The sequence below is a fragment of the Phyllostomus discolor genome, chromosome 5 (assembly GCF_004126475.2).
Source record: "Phyllostomus discolor isolate MPI-MPIP mPhyDis1 chromosome 5, mPhyDis1.pri.v3, whole genome shotgun sequence".
NCBI classification, from domain to species: domain Eukaryota; kingdom Metazoa; phylum Chordata; class Mammalia; order Chiroptera; family Phyllostomidae; genus Phyllostomus; species Phyllostomus discolor.
The window spans coordinates 27,808,245-27,833,219 of record NC_040907.2 but is presented as its reverse complement, the minus strand read 5'-3'; the positions used below and the strand labels follow the sequence as shown (position 1 = coordinate 27,833,219).

Here is a 24,975-nt window from a genome sequence, read left to right as displayed (position 1 = left end):
CTAGAGAGGGAGACCAGGAAGGGAATGGGGAAGAAAGGGGAGGAGGAGAAAGGATAGGAAGTCCCAAGGAGGTGAGAGGCAGAAGATAAGAGGAGAGAGGAGAGGGGAGGGGAGGGGAGAGGAGAGGCAAGGAGGCTGAGAGCATTATCAGCACTTAAAAAGCGAGCAGCTCAGTTCTTCTTTGGCACAAATAATGGCTTTTTATGAATAAATCATGTGTCAGACGCCTCCCAGGGAGTAGGCACGGAGGGGGGTGCGTCTGCTGGGCTCCATGGCTGGCAGGGAAGGGCCAATTGCAGACCCCCAGAGGCAGGGGTGTTGCCCCCTTTCTTCTGACGGGGCCCAGCAGGACAGAAGCCTTCTCTGGAATCACCACTGGCCTGAGCCAGGCAAAGCTCAGTCATTGCTTTGAGGTCATCTGGCTGCTCTCTGCTCAGGAGCCTGGCCCATCCCAGGCTGGGAGTGCCCCTCTGCTCCCTTCCCCTCCCACAGCGAAGCAGCCCATAAGACGCTCCTGGCAGGGGAACATCAGCTCAGCTCAGTGCACCGGAGAGAGGGGTCTACGCCAAGATAGGCAGACACGTCCAGAGAGGAAGGCATGCAGCACACACAGCTCACACAGGCATGGACGTCACAGCCCCTGAGTGCACATGTGGGCACACTCAGAGAGGGAGACGCTGTCATTCCCAACACACACGCACAGGCCCACACAGACAGATGCACATGGGGCTACGTGGACACACACACACACCAGCAGCCCACCCTCCGTCAGTCAGGGTGGGGGCAGCTTTGCAGCCCATATGGTGCCCAGACCCAGCTGGGCTGTCCCAGAGTCTGGTTGTGGGGTGGGGCTGGGGCATCTGTCACAGGGGTGGGTCTGTCAGCCTCAATGTTCTTCCCACCCAGCAAGGACACCTACCACACCCCAGTAAGGTCTTGCCCCTCAGTGGAGCCTGGAACCTGTACAGGTCCCACTGACTCCGAGCTCCTTGGCTCCTCGGCTCTCACAGCCCCTCCCAGAAGAAGTGGTGGCCACAGGATGGCCAGGGCATTGGAGGTACACAGTCCACGCAGGAACCCTGGCTCTGCCCCTTGCCAGCAGTATAACCTCAGAGTCATTCCGATCTTATTTGCTCCTGAAAACCAATCTGAGACAGATGCTACTGGCCCATCTTCCAGACCAAGGAAGTGAGGATCTGAGTGTATTGGGCATTTCTTTCTAGGACCACCCTCTTCACAAACTCTAGGACCCCGGTGTTCTGGTTTTCTTCCTCCTCTCCCTGCAGCTGCTCCGTCTCAGCCAGCAGTTCCTCTTCCTGGGCCACGGTGCTCTAAGGTGTGCATCAGAGCAGATCCGAGTGACCTGTTCTTCCCACTCCGCACCACCCCCACGCCCCTTCCAACACCTCCACGACAGCTTCTGTGCTCTTAATTCTCTGACCTCCCTCTCCAACCCAGACACTTTCTGGGCTTTTGACCCCACGATCCAGCCAAACTCTCCCGGACACCACGTTGCCCAAGCCAGGGAATGCCATTAACACAGTATATATGCTCCCATAGGACATAACTCAGATTGAGCCCGGCTGAGGCTGGCTGCATCATCTTCTCCAGGGCCCCTCCTGCCCAGAAGTTCCCCATTCAGGGGAGTCCTGTCTGTCCAACCAGAAATCAGGCATCACCTGACTCCTCCTTCTCCCTTACCCACCACGTCCAATCCACAACAAAGTCCTGATGACTTTACACCCAGTGAGTCCCTCTGTGGCTTCATCCTTTCTCCTCCAGCCCCACTGTCTTCTCCCCGTCCTGATTTGAGTCACCACTGGTCACTAACCCTCCTCCATTGTTGCCCCACTCAGGGCCCATTTGCTCCCCTGTCATCATTCTTTTGAATGAATTAAGCTGCCTTTTGTCCTGGAACCTACATGATCTCTTGACTCTAGGTTTCTGATCTTGCTGCTCCCTCTGCCTGAAGCTCTTCCGAACTTCCCAATACCAACTCATCCTGCAACACCTGTGACAAAGCCCCTCCCCCATAGGCACGGCCCTGACTCCTCTAGCACAGGAAAAATGTAACTGTGTTATTTGCTCCCACAGCAAACCCCGCCCCCCCACCGCTCCTCCATTCATTGTAGCTCTGACCTATAATCACCTATTTTCTCATCTCTGTCCCCCTCAAGCCTTAAAGTTCCTTAAGGGCAGAGATTGTACCTCTGTTGCTCTCTATGGCAGCCCCAATGCTTGACGCAAGATCTGGCATATAATAGGTGCTTAATAAATCTTCCAGATGAATAAGTGAGTGGGTGGGTGCAGAACCTGTGCTGAGCACTTACATACTTTTATTTACTCACTCCTCACAAGAAATCCATGCAATCAATGAGTGGTATTATTCCGTGATCTAAACCAGGAAAGCAAAGCTACCGAGGTTGAAAACATCCAAAGTTCATTCAGCTGGTAAAAAAAAAAGAGAGGGGGAGAGAGAGAGAGAGGGAGGGAGGGAGGGAGAGAGAGAGAGAGAGAGAGAGGGAGGGAGGGAGCGAGGGAGAGAGAGAGAGAGAGAGAGAAACCACCAAGCAGGAAATAGATGGATTCAAATGGAAATTTGTGAGCCTTCAAAGACCTCCTTTCCTCCACGCCACCCTGCCTTCCCAAGCCCTGTTCCCTCTCTGACCCTGTTTTCTCATCTGTGCAGAACCTAATACAGAACCTGACACTAACAGGTTCTCAGTAAGTATCTGTGCCTTCTCTCCCAACTCTGAGGGTCATTCAGGGCAGAATTTCCCCAGGCCAGAAACTTCCTGCAGCACATGTTCACAGGAACAGGTGCAGAGCCCCACACAGGCACATCCCCAGCATCCCAAACGCAGGAGGCGCTTAACCAGTGCGCACGGAGCAGACAGGCAGCGGGAAAGGCTGACACACACCCTCCGACACAGAACCACAATAGGGACTCCGGCACTGGAACGCCCGCCCCCAGGATCCCTGCCAGTTATCCTCCTCCCCCGCCGCCACTCTCCCTGCTAGCCCAAGGCGCGGGAAATATTTAAAACAATTTTATTCATGAAAATATGCTGTACAATGCACTCTACACGGCCTCGACACGGCACACACGCACACGCTGACGGCACGGCCACGGTACACAGCCTACGATATGCGCCGGGGACGCCGCGCCCACAGCCCGACCCGACACTTATAAATACGGGAGAGAGGAGCCAGGACTGGCACAGAGAAGGGGAAAGGGGTTTGGGCGTTAGGGGTGGATCCGGAGCCGGGGCCCACAGGAGAGGCTGAGACCTGTACTGCGGAGGGCGGGATCTGGAAGGGCGACTGACTCTGGAGGAGGAGGGGAGAAGCCAGGACTGACAAGGGAGGGAGGGTCAGAGGGTTCTGGGGCTAAAGGAGGACAGCTGGAGGTGCACAGCCAGTAGGTAGGCAGGTGTGAGTGTGTTTTCGGGAAGGGGGTGCTGGCTTCCGGTGGGTGAGGCTAAGACCAGTGAAAAGTGTCAATTGGGAACCAGATCGGGGCTGGGGGTGGGCAATTCCCCACCGCGAGGGCCCCCCCTCAAAAGGAAACGAAGATTCGGAGACAGCAGGACTCAGCTGCCCTCGCCCCGTTTCCGGGTGGGCTCCCCCGACCCGCGCAGCCCACCGCGCCCCTCCCCACTCCCACCCAGCCCGGAACTCAGCCTCCACCCCCGGCTTCCTGCCCCGGGAGTAGGGGGAGCGGCTACCGGGAGTCTGGGCAGGAGTGTGGGGTGCCCCCGCCCCTCCCTACCACTTCCCTCAGCAGCCATCTTCTGAGGGGTGTCTCTAGCAGGGCCGGGGGCTGCCTCCTGGGTCCTCTCCGGAGGTGGGACGGGGGTGGGGACCTGGGGATCAGGATGGGAAGACAAAAGCCCCTCGGGGGCGGGGCAGACACCCGGGGCGCAGAAGGCGGCCCCTCAGCCAGGTACCCAGCTCTGGTTGGGGGGCGGGGCCCCGGCCAGGCCGGGCGGCGGTGGAGGCAGTGCGGAGTCGAAGTTGAAGTCCATTTCGTCGCTGTCCATGAAGTCGTTGAGGATGATGGACTCGACGTCGCACTCGAGGCTGCCGCTGAACATGTCGAGGTCCAGGTCGGCGGGGAAGCGGTCTGGCGCGGCGCCCAATGGCCCGGCGGCCGTGGCGTATGGCCCGGGCAGCGCTTCCAGTAGGAGGCCACCCGGCGGGCCCCCGAAGGCGGCCGTGTGGCCAGGCGGCGCCAAGCCCGCGGTGCCCGCCTCGCCGGGCAGCGTCATAAGGCTGATGGGGTGAGCTAAGGCACTGCGCGAGGGCACCGGCGGCGCGTACGGGGCCGCGCCCTTGCCGGGATAGGCGGGAGCCGCGCCCGACAGCGCCAGCTCCCCGGGCGCACCCAGCACCGGGCCGGGGCGTGGCGCGGGTGGCGGCGGCGGCGGCGGCAGCAGCGCGGGCAGCGCCCCGGGGCGGAAGGACGGGGCAGCTGGGGCGAAGCTGGCCTGCTTGTTCTCCTGAATGGTCTGCATGGGCAGGCGGCGCAACGCTCCCAGCACCGGTGGCCCGAAGCCTCCACCCCCGCCGTAGGCACCGCCCTTGCAGCCCCCGAAGTAGGCGGGCGTCCCGGTGCGGGCCCGTGGCCCGTACGCGTCCTGCGCGCTGTCCAGCAGGGCCTCGGGCATCCCCGCGCTGCTGCCGTGCAAGCCCATACGGCCTCCCAGCTCTGCAAGGCGCGGCATTTCCCCCGGGCAGCGCGCACCTAGCGCGGGTGACAGTGCGCTCGCCGGACTCGGGTACATGAGCGGCGACGATGGCGCCAGGGCCTCCAGGGCCTCGTCATCCTCCAATTCGGCCGCTTCCCCGAGCAGGGGTCTCCCGCCGCCGCGGAAGTCGGCCCACGCCTCGTAGTCGTCGCTGGCATGCGAGGCTGGGCTGGTGGCCCACTTGGCCGGGGCAGGCACAGGCCCCGTGGCTGGTGCACCCTGGGGGCTGTCGTCCGGGCTTCGCTCTGGTGCCTGTAGTTGCTTCTTCTTGCTTGCCTTGCCTTTGATGCGCAGGAACTTGGCTCCGTTGTCCATGGACACGGCCCTGCGCCGCGGGGTCTTGCCGGTCTTCCCGCCCTCAGGGTTCAGCATCCACCATGAGCTCTTGCCTGTGCCTTCATTCTGCACGCGGATGAAACGGGTGTGGAGCGACAGGTTGTGCCGGATGGAGTTCTGTGGCCAGAGACAAGGACATGGGTGGGGGAGTGGGAAGTGAGGAGGCCATGAATATGAGGTAGTGATGGATAGAGGAGGGGGAGGAAAAATAGAGAAAGGATAGGATAAAAGAATGGTAGCAGAGCCAGAAGGAGGAAGGGGAGGAAATGGGGAAGAAGAAAGGGTGAAGGAGGGAAGGGGTTGGGGGTGAGGGAAGGAGGTGTAAGTATCAGGTCGGACAAACTCAGAATATCTATCTAAACCCCAGAACCGCCTCACCCCGCCCCCACAGGCACTGCCCAGAAGGTGGGGCGGAGCTTTGGGCCTAGCTTTTCCCAAGAGGCATGGCCAACCCTGAGGGCTACTCTTAAGGGGCCTGCAGCAGGGGAGCAAGACCCCTCTCTGGCTCAGCCAAGCCCCACCCTGGGGCTAGCAGGCTGCCAGGGCCCCCTCCCCAAGCAGATTATGTAAGGACTCATGCCGCTGTGGCTCATTTGTCCGCCCCCCTCCTTCCCCAGCCTGGCATGGAGCCAGGAGCCCGAAAACCCAGGGCTCCAGAAATCAATCTCGTGGTGACTGATTAAGCCCTGTTTAGAACTAATTGCTCTTTCGTGTGTGGGGAGAATAAATTACCTGCTTTAATTTCGTGTCTTTAAAATGCAACTGCAGGTAGAGAAGACTGTTAACCCTTTGCTGGGAGGGCCCAGCCAGGGAAAGCAGAACAGGCTGGGCATCCCCACAGCAGGTGGAGGGCTGACACTTTCCAGAGATTTCCCGCGACTCTTCTGAGCCTCTGTGAACTCTACAGAGGCCTTGGATCCCAGCAAACCCCGTAATACACACCCCTGGGCACGGCAATCTCCCACCCCACTTCTGCTCAGTGCCCGCCTTCAGGCCAGACCAGCTCTCTGGCCTGCCCTTGGGGTTACAGCCCCCCCTCAAAGTCCCTTCCCGGTGAAACCTTCACAAACCTCCACAAAGCAAGTGGCATAGTGCCCATTTACAGTAAGAAGACCAAGGCTCAGAGAGGTGAAGTGGCTTGCCCAAGGCCACACAGCCCTTCCTGCTGTCCCAGGTACTTCCCTGGGCTTCACCTCTGTCACCCCACACATATCCTCTTCTAAATGTCTTTTGTGCCAGTCTGCAGTGCTCCCCGTATCACTGCCTGCCTTTGCCAGGCCTGTCCTGGGGACAGAGGAAGGCAGGAAAGGCCAGGGGCGATTGACTTCACAGGAACCTATTGGGCCTGTCACACCCCACCTCTGGGCCTTGACCTCCTGGCTCCGGTACGGCTGCAGAAACAGCATGGGCTTGGGCTTCAGAAGGCCGGTTAGGACGTTTGGCTCTTTTCAGCCACCTAGCTATGTGACCGTGGGCTGTTGACTTAACCTCTATGAGCCCCAGTGCCTCAGTGAACTACCCTGGAAAAAAATGGGTGACATTTAGTAGCCACCTCGGAAGGCTGTTAGGTAGGTCATCACCTGACGTGTGTGGGTGTCTGGTGAACACACCAGGTGCTCATAAACAGTTAAACCCCTCACCGTGTCCGGAAGACCTCACCTCTGAGATCACCAACAGACCTGCTCTGTCTCTGCCTCCTTTCTATCACGCTCAGTGTAACCGTGCTGGGCACCAACAACTCTAGAAAGCTGGCATTACCCCATTTCAGGGACCAGGGAGTGGAGGCCTGGAAGCATGATATAACTTGCCCACGGTCCCACAGGCAGCACTGCCAGGCACCACTCCCGACATGCCCAGCTCACGGACCTGTCTCCGCCCAGCCGAGTAACCACTGATCCGTGAGGGCTGCCCTCCTGCCTCCTTCCCATCAGCATCCAGAAGGAAGGGCCCTTTCTGCTGCCCAGGGTACCCTCCCTCAGCCCAAGCTCCAGGTACTGACCTGGTTCTTCAGGGCCCCAGGTGCCCTATCTCCGGTACTTTCTGGTCTTAGAAGGTGACAGCTGGGGCTCCAAGGCCCCTCCCAATGTTGCCCTGCCTGGTTTCTCCTGGGACCCTTAGAGGAGGGGAGCTGGACCCCCAGGGAGTAGTGTTCCCTCAAGTAGATACCCCCTTTCCCCAGCTCCCGCCCCTGCACCTGCCTCCCCAGCCCCTCCCCCACACCTGTGTTCAGGGTCTCAGGGGCCTCACTTCTCCCCTATGGGATTATCTGGCTTACAAGGCTCCACCTCCCAGCGTCTCCAGCTGAAGGTCAGTCAGGCAACACCTCTTTATCAATGTCACTACGTGCCAGCCTGGTTCTGAGTGCTCAGGGGTAGGGGAAGGAGGAAGGACATCACCAAGTACCAGCCCCTACTCCGCACTACCTGTTCAGCCCCAAATGTTGTACCTGCTTTATCTCACATAGTCACTTATCAAACTCTTTACAAGTCAGGGATTGTGATCCCGATCTCAAGATGAAGAGAGTGAGGCTCAGAGAGGTTAAGGAAGTTGCCAAGGTCACACAGTTTAAGTGGCAAGGCCAAGTATTGATTTCAGGTTAGTGCAGGGGTGTGAAACTCATTTTCACTGGGGGCCACATCAGCCTCGCAGTTGCCTTCAAAGGGCCGAATGTCACTTTAGGACTGTATACACGTAACTACTCCTTAATAGTTAAGCTAGAGCTCGGCGCTGCCGCCGGGTAGAAACACGGTGCCGGGCCGGATAAAACAAGGTGGGGGGCTGGATTCAGCCCGTGGGCCTTGTGTGTGCCACCTGTGGGTCAGTGTCTCTGGGTCTAAAGGACATCACACTCCACCACAGGAGAGAGGACTGAGGCGGAGAACCTCCAAAGCACCTTCGGAAGCCAGTACTCCAGCGCTTCTTAACTTCCCATGTAAACCCTCCCTAGAAGCCGGCAACATGGGAAGACTGGGAGCATGTCAAAAAGTCAAACTTCCTTACAAGTCCTATGCCTCCTTCTTAGGATTCGAGGGAATTTTGCATTGTACTTTATAATACATCCACATTTTCTGAATGCAAATAAAAATATTCCAGGACTATACAACTCGTATCTTTCCCCTCTGTCCCCTGCCCAGCCAGGTACCACTGGATGCCCGAGCTCCAGCCTGAAGGCCCAGCTGATCAGACCCAGAGAGAAGAAAGGTCTTGCCCGAAGTCACGTGGGGCCTGGTGGCAGAGCTGGGAATTGCATCCCTAGCTCCGTGCTCTTCCCTCTCCACCGTCCCGGGCAAGTCCTTCCTCCATTCTGGGCCTCAGTTTCCCTACCCGTAAGCTGACCAGATGGGCCAATTCTACTCTGAGGACCTTTTCAATTTGATAATGAAAGTTCTTGGAATCATCCAGTCCAGAGTTCTGAAACTTTAAAAAACATTTTTGACACTTTTGTGAACGGGACCTAAGACAATACTTGAGTGTTACAGTTAAGCCATCAGGGGATGGGGCAGGGGTGCCTGGAGCCCTGCCTGCTCAGCACCCTTCTTGCACTTTCCCTTTGGGAGGGATTCTGCAGGCCAGTTGGATGGGCGGTTGAGACCTAGATGGGTGCCAGGCCTTGCCCAGAGTGCCCCAGGGAGGAGGCTCAGGGCCGGGTGAGGACCTCGGCCTGTGACCGCTGAGCCAGGCTCTACACGCGGCACGCACTGGGGCTGTGCCCCGTGAGGGAAGTCCAGGCGCTGCAGCCTAGTGAGGCTCCTCAGGGCCCAGCCACCTGGTACCAGTCAGAGCTCCGGGCCAAGATCCAATGGCAAGCACCGATCACATCTCACCCACGAGGCCTCCAGGGAGGCCAGAGGCCACAGAGGAGGTGAGGGTGGCAGAGGAGGGAGATGCCTCTGCCAGGCAACAGTAACCAGGGCTTCCTCTTGGAGTCACCTAGCAACCCGCCACCACAGCCATGCCCTGGCATGCCCAGGCTCCCCTAGTGCCCAAGCTGCGCCAGCTCCTGGGGCCTCACACCTCCCACACCTCCAGACTGAGCTGGGGGTGGTTCCCAGGGGAGACAGGACCTCCCTGATTCTGGGCCTCAGGGAGACCATCGGGGCAGAGGGAAGGGACGGTGGCCATCCATCCCATACCCACCCCTCTCTCCCTCAGAACCTGGTCCAAGGAGGCCAACCTCCAGGGGCCTCACCCACCAGAGGAGGCTGGTGCAGGGCAGAGGGTGGGCCCTGGTGTTGGTCTGGCTTCTAGTTTTGGCTTCAACAGCCACAAACAATGTGGCCCTGGAGTAAGATTCTTTGACCTCAGTTTCCTCAAATGGCCACCTGCTTCCTCCCTCGCTTCCTTTTGGACCTCCACTAGGCAGCAGCCAGAGTGACCCTTTGGTGTCGCTCAGAGCCCTCCAATGCACCAGTCTCAGACCCAAGACCAGAGGCCCGGCCAGAACCACAAGCCCCTCCGTGGCCTCTCAGACTCCGCCCCCAACACTGTCCTCCTGGATCCCTCCCTCTGTTCCTCCAGCCTCACAGGTGTGGTCCTGCCCTGGGGCCTCTGTCTCAGGGAGACACTGTTCACCCCGCTACCCATGTCAATCCCTCATCTCCTTTGAGTCTTTGTCCAGCTGTCTCCTTTCAGGAGGCCCATCTTGACCACTCTTAACAACTGCTCTTCTTCCCTGCCATTTCTGGGCCCCCTTGCCCCACTCTAAATTTTTCTAAAGCCATTATCACGTTATATTAATATATAATTTGTATATATGGAGGCAATATACACATTAATAAATCATATGTCGTATGTGTAAACATATAATTTAGCCCCTCTATTATTTATTGTCTGGCTTTCCTTATATTAGAATATAAGTTTCATGAGGGATTTTTGTCCATTTTTTACTGGTCCACATGTGTTTGATACATGTGAGGAATTCAATAAATGTGTGTAGAATGAATGAGAGGGAGAGAAGAGGGAGGGAATATTGTGTTGCAGGGAGAATTAATGAGGCTGGACAGAGTGGCTGGCACATGATAGGGCTTTCTCCAAACCAGGCTGACAGAAGACAACACGGAACGAGAGGCAGTGTGGGGTGGGGAAAGTCAGGAAGAGCGTGATCCGCAGCGAGACCTGCAGAGCAGAGCAAGGGCTTCCCCGAGAGGCGAAGTCGGTCTCTCACAGGGAGGACGGAGCAGCTGCCCACTCCAGCCCCCTCTCCTGCTCCCTCCTGCTCTGCAGACAGACTTGGTTAACCCGGGGCATGCTGTGGCCAAGGTCCCTCAGCCTGTACCATCTGGCCGGAAGACACTCCGGGAGCCCCAGTGGGAACAGAATACCCTTGTCCTTGCTGACGGTGTCTCCCTCGTGAACAGGGTCTGATCCATTTGGTGGCGGCAGCTCATCTATCCAGCAGGACACCCTCATCTATTCCCAGGACACCCTTCGCCCACGAGCAGTAATGCATTCATCTGACAGCACAACCCCATTTATCCAGCACCCCAGTCCCATTTATCCAGCAAGTACAACCTCATTTGCTAACAGCACTCCATTCACCTGACGGGCCCCCTCATTTATCCCGCAGGACACCCTCATTTATCCTCCAAGGTGGAGGCTCCCCTTCCTCCTGTGGTGCGGCTGTGTTCTCTGACGGTGCAGCCCGACTGGTCCAGCAGGACGCCATCTCTCCTACAAGTACACTTCATCCCCTGACAGTACAACCTCATTTATCTCATAATGTAGCCTCACCTTGCCTCCAAGTACCACCTCATTCCCTGACAGTACAACCTTGTTTATCTTCCACTACAACCGCATTCCTACTTCCAGCACAGCTTCATTCTCTGACGGCTCAACCTCATCCACTCTTACTTCTCCAGCCACAGCCTGCCAGGAAGCGGAGGGAGAAGGGGGAAGAGAAAAGGGGTCCCACAGTCCCTGTCCCGTGTCTATAGAGGGCTGCCTGGTGTACTATGACTACGTCCAACCTCCTCAGGCCCAAAAGGGCCCATCACTTTGAACTTCGGGTTGCTTGCCCCAGGCAGCACTCCATTGCCCCACCTCCCCTTTGGTCCCCTCTGGGGCTAACGAGGATCTACAGGATGGGTTTCCTCTATCTCCCCAGGGGGGAAAGGATCCCAACTGATTGGTAGGGTTTGCTGATTTATGTGGCATGGATACTCCCATCACAGCCGATTTGAAGCTGCCAGTATAACGTGATCCCTGAGTGTGGAACTGGGAAGAAGTGTGCACGACGGCTCCCGTGAGCCAGTGCAGGCCAGCACACACCACCGGCTGTGCTTCTGACGCTGGGGCAGGAGAAGGGCGCCACCTAAGCCCTGCCAGACCCAGGCTAGGTTCGTGACATACTATTTTACAAAGGGGGGAAACTGAGGCTCAGGTGGGTTAAATGACTCCTGAGGCCATGAAGCTGGGAAGTGATGGAGGCAGGTCTAAGTCTCCGGGCTGTTGGATTCCGAAGCCAGGGTCCATACCCCTGGGGGTGGGGGCAACATCGCCCTGCTGCCCACATCAGTGGCCAGCCCTGCCTTGGTTCTCAAGCCCGTTTCCTGGCTTCTATCAGAGACAGGGGGCCCTAGGCTTGTGCTCCATCCACTATAAACCCTGTGCAACCTCTTGGCCTCCCTGGCACCTGGGGAATTTCAGGACCCCTCTCAGTTAAGTCCAGGGTCTTGTGTCCATCCAGCTAAGGCCAAAGCCAGGTATGAATGCCTCTCCAGGTTCCATCACTGTCCAAGGTTCATTCCAGCCCCTCCCTCAGGAAACCGAGCCTGTCTACAAGGTGGGGATGGTGATCCCCAACTTCATGCCAGTGACATTGGGCCTCCTCTGTAAAACAGGGCAACAATACCAACATCCATAGGGGAGGTCTGGGATGTGGATGAGATCCTACACGTCAAGAATCCCATCCTCTCTCTGTCTCAGAGCCCCAGGAGCAGCCCCTGTCCCACCCCTTACCCTCCACCCCACTCTGGCCCCAGTCTGGCCCAAGAATACACATCTGTCTCAGACAGAGCCACAGACTCTCCAGGGGTCACTTGCTCTGCTGCCTGGGGTGAAGCTGGGGTGCTCAATCCAGGCAGGCTTCCTGGCAGAAGGGGTAACCTGGATGACCACAGGGGCCTGAGGCCATGTGTAAATCCTTGGTACTAGGGCCTGTAGTAGAGGAGGGGTAGAAGGGCAGGTGGGGCATCAGGGCCACAGGTGTTGACAGGTGACTAGGCTTGGGGTCAGCAGTAGGACAGAAGTGGGCAGCCGGAGGCTAAGAGGAACCAAATGCTCAAAACAAGTCATGAGATCAAGGGATAGGCGCTGGCATCCTCCACCCCGACTCCAGAAGAGAGCAGAGCCCATACACCCAACCTGGGCAGCAAACCAATCAGCAGCAGAAATCCAAGCTCAGCCCTACATGGCTCCTCACCACCTGTGGGCCTGGGTCCAACTCCACAGTCTTATTCAAGAGCCTTTGATGCTCTTCAGCTTCATCACCTCCATTCTCTTAAGTCCATGTGAGGCTCCAGCCACCCTGGGTGTCTCACACTTCCATGCCTTTGCACACTCTCTTCCCTTTCCTTTCCCTCTCTCTGCTCAACTAGTTCCTGCTGCTCCATCAAGGCTAGCTCTGTGGCTTCTTCACAGTCCCCTCTGCAAGCCCCCAAGACAGCTGCTCCCACCTCAGCGTTATTGCAGAAATCTAACTGCAAACTAGAATATAACTGTATGTAAGCCTGCCTCCCCACTTGAACTTTGTGGGCAATCCTTAGCCCACAGTAAGTCACACATAGGATAGCGCTCTCAGCAGCCACAAACCACTCAGGGCCAGGCTATTCTGTGCAGAGCCATTCAGGCCCTTCCCTGTCTCCCTCCCTCTGCACCAGCACCTCCCCACACCCCTGCTCAGGCCCTGGGAGCAGCTGCAGTGACCTCACCCAGCCCTGCCCTGCGCCTGGCTCTGGGGAGGGCCCAGCAGCTGTGCCCCAGCCCTGCTGGCTGGCTCCTGGAGGGAAAAGAGGAAGAGTCGGCATGGTGCCAAGAGAACCATCTGCTCTCCCAGGGGCATGGCCACCCGCACAGACATTGGCCTCACCCCCAGGGGCTGCCCTTGGCCCCCTGTACCCATGCCAAGGGGCTCTAGGAGCCCCGGGCAGCCCACCCAGACTGGGGCACCAGCCATCACCTGCCATCTGTCTTCTCCTGGATACTGAGAAGTCCTTACAGGACATGTTGCAGCACGAATGTCCACTGAAAAATGAACAAGTGCTCAGGATAAGCTCGGCACAGAGGCCAGAGGGCAGCCCTGGGTGTGCTGAGCCCTGCCTGCCCCAGCCTTGCTGGGCTAAGAGCCTGTGATCTCCTGGGGAGGGGCCTGCGCCCCCTCACATCTGCTCAGCTGGCAGGTGCCTCTGGCAGAGGGTAAGCCCCTTCCCCCACAGCCCCAGCTCAGGTTACAGAGGAGGCAAGGCCAGCTGAGGACAGGGGGAGGGGACAGGAGGGGTGGAGGAAGCATCACAGCTTCCCAGGGTGTTGGGGGAGGGGAATTCAGATCTCTAGATAGGACTCAAAGCCAGAGAGGAAAGGACCATGCCCAAGGTCACAAAGCCTCCCAGTAGGCAAAGAGGAGCTCGTGTCCAGGCAGCCCTGGGTTCAGGAGTGACCTTGAACAAATCATTGCCTTCATCTGTAAAAATACAGAGGCTAAACCCTGCCTGCTTGTCTCCCAAGGCCATGGGGAAGGCTTTGCCGGCTAGAAAGCAGCGGGTAACCCTAAGGGCAGGATAGAGCTTGGACATCCTGAATATCTGACACCTCAGGAACAGAAAGGGAGGCATAAGAACAAGGACCCCTCTCCCCCAACACACACACACACACACATACACAATCAGTGCCCTCAGAGATCAGGGCCCAAGGACCCCTGCCCTACATAGTAGTAGGGAGGTAGTTCTTTTCCTTCCCCACAGCAATGGATAACAGTAATGATATTTGCTAAGGTTTCCTGAGCACTTTACATGTATCTTTCCTATAATTCTCACAACAAAGTTTGGGCATAAGTCCTATTATCCCATTTTGTAGAAGAGGAAACTGAGGCTCAGTTGCCCCAGGACACACGGAGGATGAGTGGTAGAGCTAGTATCTGCTCCTCCCTGCTTGTTCAGACTCCTAACCATACCACTGTCTCACCTCCAAGATCCTCAAGTCACCAAAGGGTGCTGCATAGCACCTCAGGCCTGGCATCTTGGACTCCACCCCCTCTCAGGTTCATATTCTCTACCCTAGTACCAGGCCCGCACTGGGTACCTGGGCCAGTCCCCTGCACTCCATCGTCCACACCACCCTTGAGTGATCATTCTCCATCGCCTAAAGCTTGAAGTACTAGCTCCCTGCCTTGGCATTCAAACCACTCACCCTCAGGCCCCTGCTTACTTCTCCAGCCTTAAGTTCTGGCCAGTACAGCCAGACCTGCATGGGCCGCCCTGCGGGTCTAACCTCCTTTATCAGTTCCCCTGCCCCACCTCCAAACACCGTGGCTCATCATCTGGCCTTCCGTCAGGACCCTGAGCAGCCCATCCTCAATCAAAATCGGGAGTCCTCATCTTGACCTGGGGGCACTTCAAGGTCAGGGAGCCTTTCCGTTCCTCTGAGTGGCACTACTCAGTGGGCCAGGAGTAAAGTGAGTGGCAGAAGCTGCCATCAGGCTTGGGGCATGCCGATGAAGGGAGGAAACATCACAGGGTGGGGGACATATCTCAGAGAGGTCTCTGACAAACCCAGGGACCCCGACCCACCCCCCAGGCTGCAAGCCTCAGGGCCAAGCTCCAAGGGAAGCAGGGCAATGATGAGGGCAGGGGCGGTCAGCTTGGAGTGGCCTGGCCAGAGCCCTGGTCTCGGGAAGAACTGGCCCTGGGGAGTTTCAGTTCTGTCACTTACAGCGGGATACTGGGAAAGCCACTTTATTTCTCTTAGCCTTAGTTTCCTCATCTGCAAAACAGGGACAGTAACAGTATCAGCTTCACAGAACTGCTATGAGAATTAAATAAAACCATGCAATGAGAGTTGACTCCTGAGCTGGAACAGTTCGGTGTGGATAAAGCAAGGGTCAAAAGACAGAGAGGTGAGTGACGTGGCCAGAGCGGTTGACTGGAGCCAGGTGGCCGAGGCCTTGAGCTTCACGCTGAAGCCCCAGGATTGGATCCTGTAGTCACAGGACGGTGCTGTACATATGCTCTTGTCTCTTCCACCGGATGGGGAGCTATCAGACAGCAGGGACTGCGACTTTCAGGTTCCTCACCATTCTGAGTACTCACACTGACATTTCCCCTTCATCCCTGCAGCCAAAGGCTCTCAGTGGCTGCGGGCATCAGCCCATCCTCTCCCTCCACGGTCTACACAGTGTAATTCCTAGGATGTGGGGGCTGGGCAGATGTGTTGGAGATGGTGGGTGGGTATGTCAGGTCCCTTGGAGCTGACTGCAGGGCTCAATTCAACACGAGTTAGGAGGAGGAGTGGTTCAACACTAGACAACCTGCTTAGAGAAGGGGCTGGTCCACACTGGGAGCAGAAGAAGACAGGGATAAGCAGGAGCCCAGGAAGTTACCATCTAGGGCATCAGTTCAGAATCTGACCCATCACCAGGCAAACCTGTTAAAATACAGATTCCAGAGCCCATCCGATGAGAGTCTAATGCACAGGGTCTGAGATGGGGAGTCAACACCTTTATTCGCTAAAAGCTTCTAAGTGACTCTGCAGGGTTTGCCAACAGCTAAGGATTTAAGGCAGGAATTCTCAGGCAGAGGCGGTGGGTTCCAGAATCACCTGGGAGCTAGGTCTTTGTTCAAACCACTTAAGCACCCCGCCTAGTTTCTGAGGGGTTTCCCAAGGGATCAGTCCACGAGAGTCAATAGCTGCCTTGGTGAGCATGTGACAATGGCGGTGGGTGTGGGTTGAGAACTCCAGTGTCTGGTGTAAAGGTGGCAGTGGAAAGGCAGCCTGAGAGCAGAGGCAGCAGGGAACGTGGGAGGGAGGGCAGGGCCTGGACAAGGCCAGCAGAGGGCCCGGCGCAAACACAGCAGGGAGAGCTTGGTTGGCTCCCAAGGGAACTGAGTCCCAGAGGGCTCTGGGTGGGGCGTGCGCAAGCCTTGGGGCAGGAAGGTCTGCTGGTGCGTGGGGCTGGTACTGCACCAGCACTGGATATGGTGGAAACAGACAGGTCTGCACCTAAATCCAGGCTCATCCTCGTCCCACTATGCTACCTGGGCCAGATGATTTCACCTTTCGGGGCCTCCATTTCCTCAACTGCGAAATGGGGCTATAAACACATACCTGGCAGGTCCCAGAGAGGATGAAACGAGAGAATTCATGTGAAGTGCCTAGCATCAAACGTTATGGCTCTTAATTCTTGTTCCCCTTCCCACAAGAGGCATCACCCCCTAGAGGCTAGAAAGGTTGTCTGCAAAGAAGGAGGCCCTGGGGGGAGGGTGTGGGAGGCCCCTCCCCCACACGCCACCTGGCCCCCCTCCCACCTCCACATATGGGTTGGGGGGCGGGGAGAGGCAGCAAACAGCCAAACCGTCCCAAACAGGAGTTGGTTTCCATGGTAACCAGGGTGCCAGGAGGAAGGGGGATGCTCTAGATCCAGCTGTCCCCTGAGCACCCTACCCAGGCCCCAGAGCCTCAGCTAATGCCCACCCAACACCCTGCACCCCCATCTGCCTCCTCTGGGAGCCAGCTGGGTCTGCCATGAGTACTCTCTTCATTGTGCCCAGAGTAGTTTGCCACCTGGGTACTGCTAGGGGCAGGGTAGGCAGTTCTAAGCAGGAGTCCTGAGTTCGAGTCCATCCAAACTTGTACTCAGATGCTTCCATGCTGAGAAATCCCTATCACTACTTCATGCCCTCAGTCCCAACTAACCCCTCACGACTCCTGGAACCAGAGGGTTTGTCAGACACAGCCCAGGAAGGACCTAAGATGGTGTTAAGCCCCTTTGGACACTGATGAGAATACCAGGGACTGGAATGGGGGCGAGCTTTGCTCCAACTCACACACACTGGGTCAGGTTTCCCTGCAGGTGCTCTGTCTACCCCTCTCCCACTCCCAGCTCCACAGCTCCCACTGACCCCAAAGGACTGAACTAGGGCACCCTGAGTGCTACTCCAGGAGATGGGACATGGCTGGGAGGAGGAAGCCCTAACTTTAAGACCTGTAGCAACAGAATGGCAGTCCCAAAAGTCATTGTCACTTTGCTCTCAGTCACTTGGTATATGTGAAGGGACTCCCCCTTCCCCCTGATTTGGATATAGAAGAACTGGACAGCAATAGGTACCTGTTTCCCAGGTACCCACCTCCACAAGCTGCAGCAGGGAGGGGGTACTGGTGAGTCAGCCACAGGTAAGGGAGACAGTGAGGTAAGGGGGCGCTCTCTGTTATAGCCGATGTGCTCACATCCCGAGGCTCCCATCCGCAGACACAGTCCAGAATCGCCCTTCACCCCTCACAAGACACACATAAAGGGGCTTCCACAGCCCCCCGGACTACATGTGATGGCCATCACCACTGAAAGACGGGAAAGAGCACCCTTTCAAAGTCCAAATACAAGCTCCCTTCCAGCCTCAATGGCATGGTAAAGGCTTGAGTTTGGGGGTCAGAAGGAGGTTCAATTCCCAGGTCTGCCACTTCTAAGGATGTGACCCCAGGGCGAGTCACTTCTTCATCTGGGAGACAGGGATCCTAGTAACCACCAGGAAGAATGGTGGCCAGGATTTGATGGGATATGCGCTTAGTTAGCGGGTGCCTCCTTCCAGGCCCTCTCAGCCACCCCCACCCCTCTCTGGCAGAGCCCCAACTCCAGTCAGTCCTGAAGCTGGAGTCCTCAGGGCCTGAGAGTGGGGCCCCAAACCGCAGAAAGTGGGGGTTGGGGGGCACTGAACTTTCCAACCCACAAACCCCATCCCACCCACCCCCCGCGCCGTTCATTACCTTAACACGAGTTAAAAATAACCGTCTCATCTCTTTAAATTAGTCTGTCTGCAATTACCGCCTGGCACGGCGCTGCCCGCCATCCTCCCGCTGGAGCGGCGCCAGGTGGCAGGCGGGGGCCCTCACCCTGTCTGTCGGTCTATCTGTCTGCTCCCTGGCGCCCCTCCTTCTCCTCCCAGCAGGGGCGAAGCTGCCCCTAGGGCTCTGGGGATCCAGCTCCCCAAGTTGCGTGCGTATGGGGCCAGGGCTATGGGCTTGGGGCAGGTAGGACTGAGGAAGCAGGCCGGGAGCAGAGAGCTGGGGTGGGGGCTCCAGAGCGCGGGGGAGGGGCGTCAGGAGGCCCTGAAAGCCGGAAGGGCCCGCCGAGCCAGCGCTCGTGGGTGGGTGTGAGCAGGTGGCCGTGGGAGTCTGCCGGGCGTGCCAGCAACTGTGCCAGGAGCGGCTGGCACGGGCTTGTGCCCAGGAGGCGGACAGCTGCCAGCCCCCCGCTCGTGCAGTGCAGGGAGGGGGGAGTGAGGACACCCCCAACCCCGGCTCGCACAGCCTCCTCCCACACCCCACCAACCCTTGGGACTGGGGATCCCCGAGGACAAAGGAGGAGGGAGCCCTGCTCCAGCAGGCTAGGGGGAGGAAAGATGCGGGCGCCCCCTGCACTCACAACCAGTGCTCAGCCCAGCTGTAGCAGGACTCTCCTCCTGGCGGCTCAGATCAGCCCCTCCTTCTAGCCCCCACCCCACTTAGGACCTACAGGCCAGCCTGGGCCAGATGAGGGTAGCACCACCCCTCCTGATCCAAACCCCAACGGCCAGGCTGCTCCAGGCCCTGAGGGAGAAGGAAGTCCTCACCCACTGCGCTCCTCCCCCACAAGAATGGGAGGCGCCGGGCTTGGCCTGGGAGCTCCCTGGAGAGCAGGCAGCCAGGAAACAGGCAGAACAACTCCAGGAGCTATGAGAGAAAGGAGCGCTAAGTGGAAGAAGCGCCAGGATGCAGAGCAGCCTGGAAGGCTTCCTGGAGGAACCATCACTAGGGAAGGTGGAGCTGGAGCATCTGAGAAAGCAGGAGGCTCTAGCTGGATGTCAGATATCCACCCTTCTGGGGCACTGCAGAGGGATGGGGACCTGCTGCCCAAGCCCTCTTCTCAGACCTGGAGACCCTCTACTCTGTGGGGAACACTATCAGCCTCTTCGGCAGAGTTCCCAGCACCAAGCCCAGCCTCTTCTCAGGCTCCAGCCTGGTGGGTGTACTGTGCTTGCTGCCTCCTTCAGTTTGCGCAACTACCTCCTCACATCACCACTGGGACCAACAGGCAAAGGCCAAACACATCAGCCCTTCCTGATCTGTTCCACGCTACCTCTCCCATGCCGCCTCCCAGCCATACCTAGAAGCCCTGGTTCTGTAGTCTAGCATGTCCAGTGGTCTCCCAGACCCACCTCCTTGCCTTTGCATATTCACTCAACATTCCCTCGAAGACTTTCTCCCAAATTCTACCCCCAATGGAGACAGCTCAGATCAAGTGCCACCTACTCAGTAAGGGCTTGCCTAGCTCCCCAAGGGATCTAACCTGCCTTCCCATACCTCTGTCCCCACCCCTGGCCCTTTCTGCATGTAAAACACAGGGCCTGGGTATGGAACTGGCTGAGCCCTGATGTGCCCTGAAGGCAGGTCCAGTGTTTTTCCATGTGGTCCCCCTACTCCATCTAACACAGGGTTAGTGCACCCCAGGGATCCACATGCACCACTTATGCGGGGGAGGAAGGAACAATGGTCCCTGCCCTCAGCCTAGGCAGCTGAGGTGTATCACGGCTCCTGCTAACTAGAGGTTGGCTGGGCGTTGGGGAGGGCCCCTCTACCAGGCCCCTGGCAAGACTGACTGGACATGGGGGAACAGGTAGCAGGGAGGAGCAGGAGTGAGAAGGGGAAAGAGACTCCCTGGGGACCTAAGGGTGGGGTTGGGGGAAGTAGAAGAATCGCCACCAGGGAATGAGATGGGAAAAGCTAGAGGTCCCTCTGAACAGCCCTCTTCCAGTGGCTGGGTGGTCTCTGCCAAGGCCTAGGTCAGGAGCCCAAGCCTGAGGGTCCCTCTCCAATGCCCCAGACCAGGAGGAGCTTCCCAAGCCAGGACTCCTTCCTTCCTGAGCCCAGGCACAAGGAGAACCACTGTGTCCTGAGCAGCTTGGTGCAGTGGAAATCGAATCCACTGGGCTGGCGGGAGACCTGGGCTGTCATCCAGGGCCTGATGCTCACTGATGGCCTGAGAAGAGTCCTACCCCCTTCCTGGGCCTCAGTCTCACAGTCCGAGAAATGAACTCGTGGGACTAAGTTATCTCGAGCACATTCCCAATCCCATGTTAGTATTTAGACCTGCCCCTGTTCAAAAGCCAGCAGTGTCCCGCTCCCACACCCAGTGCTAGTGGGACACTATTTCAGAGGCCCTGTAGGGCAGTCGGGGGAGAGACACCTGGACTGGAGTCCAGCTTTCCCATCTACTGACGGTGTGACCTTGGGCAGTTTACTCCTCCACTCTGCACCTCAGTGTCCAGCTCTATAAATGGTGGCAGTAAAACCCACCTCAGAGACTGCTGAGAGCACTTAAGGAGACACCTGGCACAGATGCCTGAAAGTGTCTGGCACAGGGCTTGGCCCAGAGACCCTCAAGGAACTGCAGTTCTCTCCCAGCTTTCAACCTAATGTCCCCTCCTACCATCTTCCCCCGTTGTCCCTAATCTGTCAAGCCCAGCAGGAGCGCCACCTCCTGCAGCAAGCCCTCCTTGCTTACTGTGGCCCACAGTGCCCTCCCATCCACCCATTCTTCACTCTTTCACCAGACATGCACTGGTGGGTGCTGTGGGCACAGAGATTGCTCTGACACTGCCACTGTCTTCCATAGGCAGGGTGAGGAAGGGAAATAAGACAAGACACAAAAGACCAAGACCTATGACAGGCAGAGAGAGGGCCAGAGAAGAGGGATTCCTAAGCTAGCTAAAAAGGGTTAAGGAAGGCTTCCAGGAAGAGGCACCTGAACTCTGTCCTTCAGGACAGGGAATATATCTACAGGGAGAAAAGGTGGGATGGTGCATGGGGAGCAGGAAGGGGGGTGGGAGGGAGCAAAGCCCAAGGGCAGGACCCACTTGGGAGGAATAAGTGTTCCAGTGGGGGCTGATCCCAAGGGGACTGGAGAGGCTGGGGAAGGAGGCTCATGTCTGCTCCTCCTGCCTGTGACCCCACCCCACAGTGGCCTGAGAGCCATGGGCTCCCAAGTCAAAGCACCCTCAAACCCCTATAATGCAGCCACTGGGCATCTAGAGCTGTCCATACCCATAAGCCCCACCTCCTCCACTGGCACACCTCCTTCTCTGACCCTACCTGCAGCCACCACCAAGCACAGCCCCCTGCCTCCATTTAGGCATGCCTCCCTGGCAGAGACCCCTCTCTTCCGCAGGGAGTCTGACAGCTCACAGGCCTTAGGCACAGCCCCCCATCTCCAGCTTCCTATCCCCCCAAAATATCGACTATTCCCACTCCCCAAGGAGATGGCCAGAAGAGGGTCAGGAGGCCACAATCCAGTCAAGCCCCTGTCCTCTTCCAAGATGGCTCTCCCCTTTCTACTGACTGGCACTGAGGCTTCCCCTGGGGTGCCCCTGCCCCTCCCCCCACCCCCAAATACATCTGAGCTCAGGAAGCCAGGGAAGTGGAAGACAGACAGCCTGTGGTAGACAGGAACAGATCCCCAGCCCTCCATACCCTGCCCTAACACCAGCAGGGGTCATCGCCAGTCCTCCACGCTGATAAAAGACAAGGGGGGGACAGCAGTTGCCCCATGGACAACTCAGATCCCAGGTCACCTGACGAATCACCCCACCCCAGACTGGCTGGTGCCCTGGGGTGAACTGGCACCACAGGAAGAACTGAACCCAGGGTTGCACTCCTCATCCTGGGGCCGGCTCCAGGCAGCACACTAGGAAAGATTTTGGGGAAAGCAGATACTGACCCAAGTCATTATGCCATCTCTTTAAGGATGGTGCCCTGGTGGAGAGGGTAAAACAAGAGTAACCCTAAGCACACTCATGGGGGTAAGAGGCTCCCAGTGTCTGAGACCTGGGAATATGCACCTCTGCGATGCCCCCAAAGATGGGTTGGCAGTGCCCCTCGGGGGTGCTATAAAGTGTCAGTCAGTCCCTTGTTACCCCACCATACCTCCCACCCTGTAGCCAGAGCATGCACACAGCTGCTCCCAGCACGCCCCCTCCTGTCTGCTGGCCGGCCCGCGCCCTGGGCACACACTCCGTGACCCCTAGAGGTGCCCCGGGGCCTCCCTCCTGCCGGCCCGCTCTGAGCTCAGAAGCACGGAGAAGCCCCTGAAAGCCCCGGCCGGCAAGCCCAGCTCCCTTCCCCAGCCGGACGCCCCCACCTTCCAGCCGGCAGAGCTGTTGCTGTCGCCTTTATCCTTGAAGTAGGGCACGTAACGGACCATCCAGTCGTAGATCTGGGAGAGCGTGAGCCGCTTGTCCGGGGCGCTCTCGATGGCTTTGGTGATGAGGTCGGCGTAGGACAGGTTTCCCCACGCGTTCCTTCGGGAGCTCTTGGCTTTCCGCAGCGGTCCGACCTCCGCTCCCAGTGGCGGCGCTGGGGCCATCGCCGGGGCCGTCGCCCGGCGCTCCGGCCCGCAGTCCTCGGCGCCCTCAGCCACCCCTGAACCCAGCGCTCGATCTTCTTCGCCGGCCAAGTCAGGCTGCGGCAGGGGCCAGGTACACGAGCGCGGCCGGCTTTGCGGCGCGAAGTCCGGGTCCACGTCCACCTGATGCGCTCGCAGCTTCGCAGCCATGGTCCCGCCCGCCTCGGGCGAGGAGGAAAGGGAGGCTCCGCGGAGGGTGGGCGGGAGGCTCCGGGATCTGCACGCCCCGGGGAGGCCCGCGGGAGGGGTCCCTGGCGGCGCCGGCTCAACCGCGGGGCGCCATGGGCCGGGGCGCGGAGACAGGGGGCTGGACTCGCTGGAAAGCCCAAAGGGAGGGAAAGATGGGAGCAGTGAGGGGGCGGCGGCCCCGGAGCCCAGCGGGCACACACCTCGCCCAGCTCCGCTTCTAGCACCTGCCGCCTGCCTGAGCCTGCAGCCAACACTGCCACCGTCGCTGCCGCCGCTCCCCTAGCGCCGGCCCCGCACCCGGGCCCCGCTCTCCCGGGACGAGGCCGGATTGCACCATGCCGGAGCCCAAGCCCGTGCGGGAGCCCGCGCCGCCGCCGCCGCCCCGTGAATGCCGCCGCCGCCGCTCCGGCTCCAGCGCCAGCTCCCGCGCCTGCCGCGCTCAGCGCCGGCTGCACCTCGGAATGGGCGGGGGACCGGGAGGGGGCGGGCCCGGCGCGGGAGGGGGCGGGGCGTACCCACTAGCAGCGGCGGAATCCTCTGCCTGCCGGGTGCCCCGCCCTTTGGCCGGGGTGGGGACACGGGGCGCGCGACTCCGGGCGACCCTGCCACAGCCCCTGCAAGGAACAGCGCCGCCTACGGAGCAGGGGAGGAGTGGCGGGCGCGACCCCGCCCCCTGCTCGGCGCTAGGGGCGGGGGCGCGGGGGCGGGGTCCGAGAGCTGTCATTGGTTCTCAGCAGGGCCGTCCCGCCCACGGACTCGGCCCGATCCCTCCCAGAAGCGCGTCAGCAGGTTATTGTTACAACCCGGGGTTTCCCGGGGCAACGGTGATGGGGCGGGACTCAGGGCGCTTGGTCCCGCCTTCTACTCCTGGGAGGAATGCCCAGCCCCCTGACTCTGGACCCTTGGCTTTCCCAAGTCTTAGAAACCCGATGGAGCTGATGATCCAGCTGGCCTTTGTGCCCTAAACTGGCCTGTGGAAGGAGAAAGGGTTAGGAATACCTGGGTTCTGGGACAGGCTTTGCCACATTTTTAGCTTTTACATCTGCAAATGAAGTTTTCATGGGCTCTTAGGGTGCCTGTGAACATAGTTTTAGAGTCTCAGTTCTCAAAGTTTAAAGTGTGAAACATGTTGCTGGAACCCACAGGATAAGCCTGGATTGGGGCTGTAGATTTTGCACTTCTAACAAGTTCCTAGATTATGCAACCAGGGCTACACTTTGCAAACCAGTGTTTTAAAAACTCTGTAGGGTGCTCTTGCGTTGGCTGTTGGAAGAAGGACTTGCCTCATAGTATCCTGTATGGGGAGAAGCTTCTCACTCATTTAACAGATGCTTATTGAGCACCTTTAATGCTCCAGGCACTGTTCAGACCACTACGGCAAGAGCAGCAAAAGAGACAGATGGGGTTCCTACCTCAGAGACTAAGGGCGAGTCAGATGCTTATCAAATCATCATCGGGACTCAAAAGGGAGAGGCTGGCTGAGAAGTTGGGCAGCCCATGACCTCATCCCACAGGGGCCTAGGCTGGGTCTCCAGTCACCACACCACCTGCCAGCCTTTGCTCAGAGCATCCCCTCTGCCTAGAGCACCCTTTCACCTCCTCCAGGCCATGATCAGAGATTTTTCCATTCCTCAAAACTCAGCTTAAGTGTCAACTCACCCCTGGTCCCTTCTCTAACCCCAGCTCCCAACACTTAGCTCTGCTCCTTGCTTGCCCACACCACTGCCCGCTCTGCCAGCAATGCTTTGTGTCCTTTGAGGACAATGTTTCTCTCAGTCAGGAAACTGAGTCCCAGAGTGGGGAGGTGACTCACCCAAATTAAATGGCCAGGACTAGAATCCCAAGCTCAACAGCCAGTACCACGCTCCTGGAGAGGCTGCAGATGACAACTTGCAACTTCTCTGGCCATGGGAGACAGCCTCTGTCAAATATTTCTTCTTTCCACCTGAGGTCCCAAGGAGTAGAGCTAAGGGTGAGGGTGAAGGAGTGGCTAGAAGGTCCCCTCCTTACCACTCCCTCCCCCGCAGGGTACAGCCAGGCCCAGCTTGCAAATGCCTG

The 24,975-nt window shown here is 58.4% G+C and overlaps 1 protein-coding gene across 2 annotated transcripts; it reads right to left on the bottom strand.

The window, feature by feature from the left end:
• Positions 1–3,034: 3,034 nt before the first annotated feature.
• On the bottom strand, positions 3,035–23,536 carry FOXO6 (forkhead box O6). 2 transcript variants are annotated; one of them, XM_036025859.1, is made up of 3 exons: positions 22,465–23,536; positions 15,012–15,062; positions 3,035–5,204 (listed from the first exon to the last, which is right to left on the bottom strand). In XM_036025859.1, exons 1-3 carry the CDS (start codon positions 22,876–22,878, stop codon positions 3,939–3,941), a joined length of 1,731 nt encoding a protein of 576 aa, XP_035881752.1. In that variant the 5' UTR covers positions 22,879–23,536; the 3' UTR covers positions 3,035–3,938. The 2 variants fall into 2 exon arrangements, with proteins under 2 accessions (XP_035881752.1, XP_028369912.1); XM_028514111.2 differs by lacking the exon at positions 15,012–15,062 and having other exon boundaries at positions 22,465–23,525.
• Between the last annotated feature and the right edge of the window lie 1,439 nt (positions 23,537–24,975).

Bases quoted from the DNA above. Each gene is read 5' to 3' on its own strand.
- FOXO6 (XM_036025859.1), bottom strand. From the start codon at position 22,878: ATGGCTGCGAAGCTGCGAGCGCATCAGGTGGACGTGGACCCGGACTTC. The intron at 15,063-22,464 runs GTGGGGGCGTCC...CCTGTTTTGCAG, and splicing joins ACAGCTCTGCCGGCTGGAAG to ATGAGGAAACTAAGGCTAAG. The intron at 5,205-15,011 runs GTAAGTGACAGA...CTCTGGCCACAG, and splicing joins GGCTTTCCCAGTATCCCGCT to AACTCCATCCGGCACAACCT.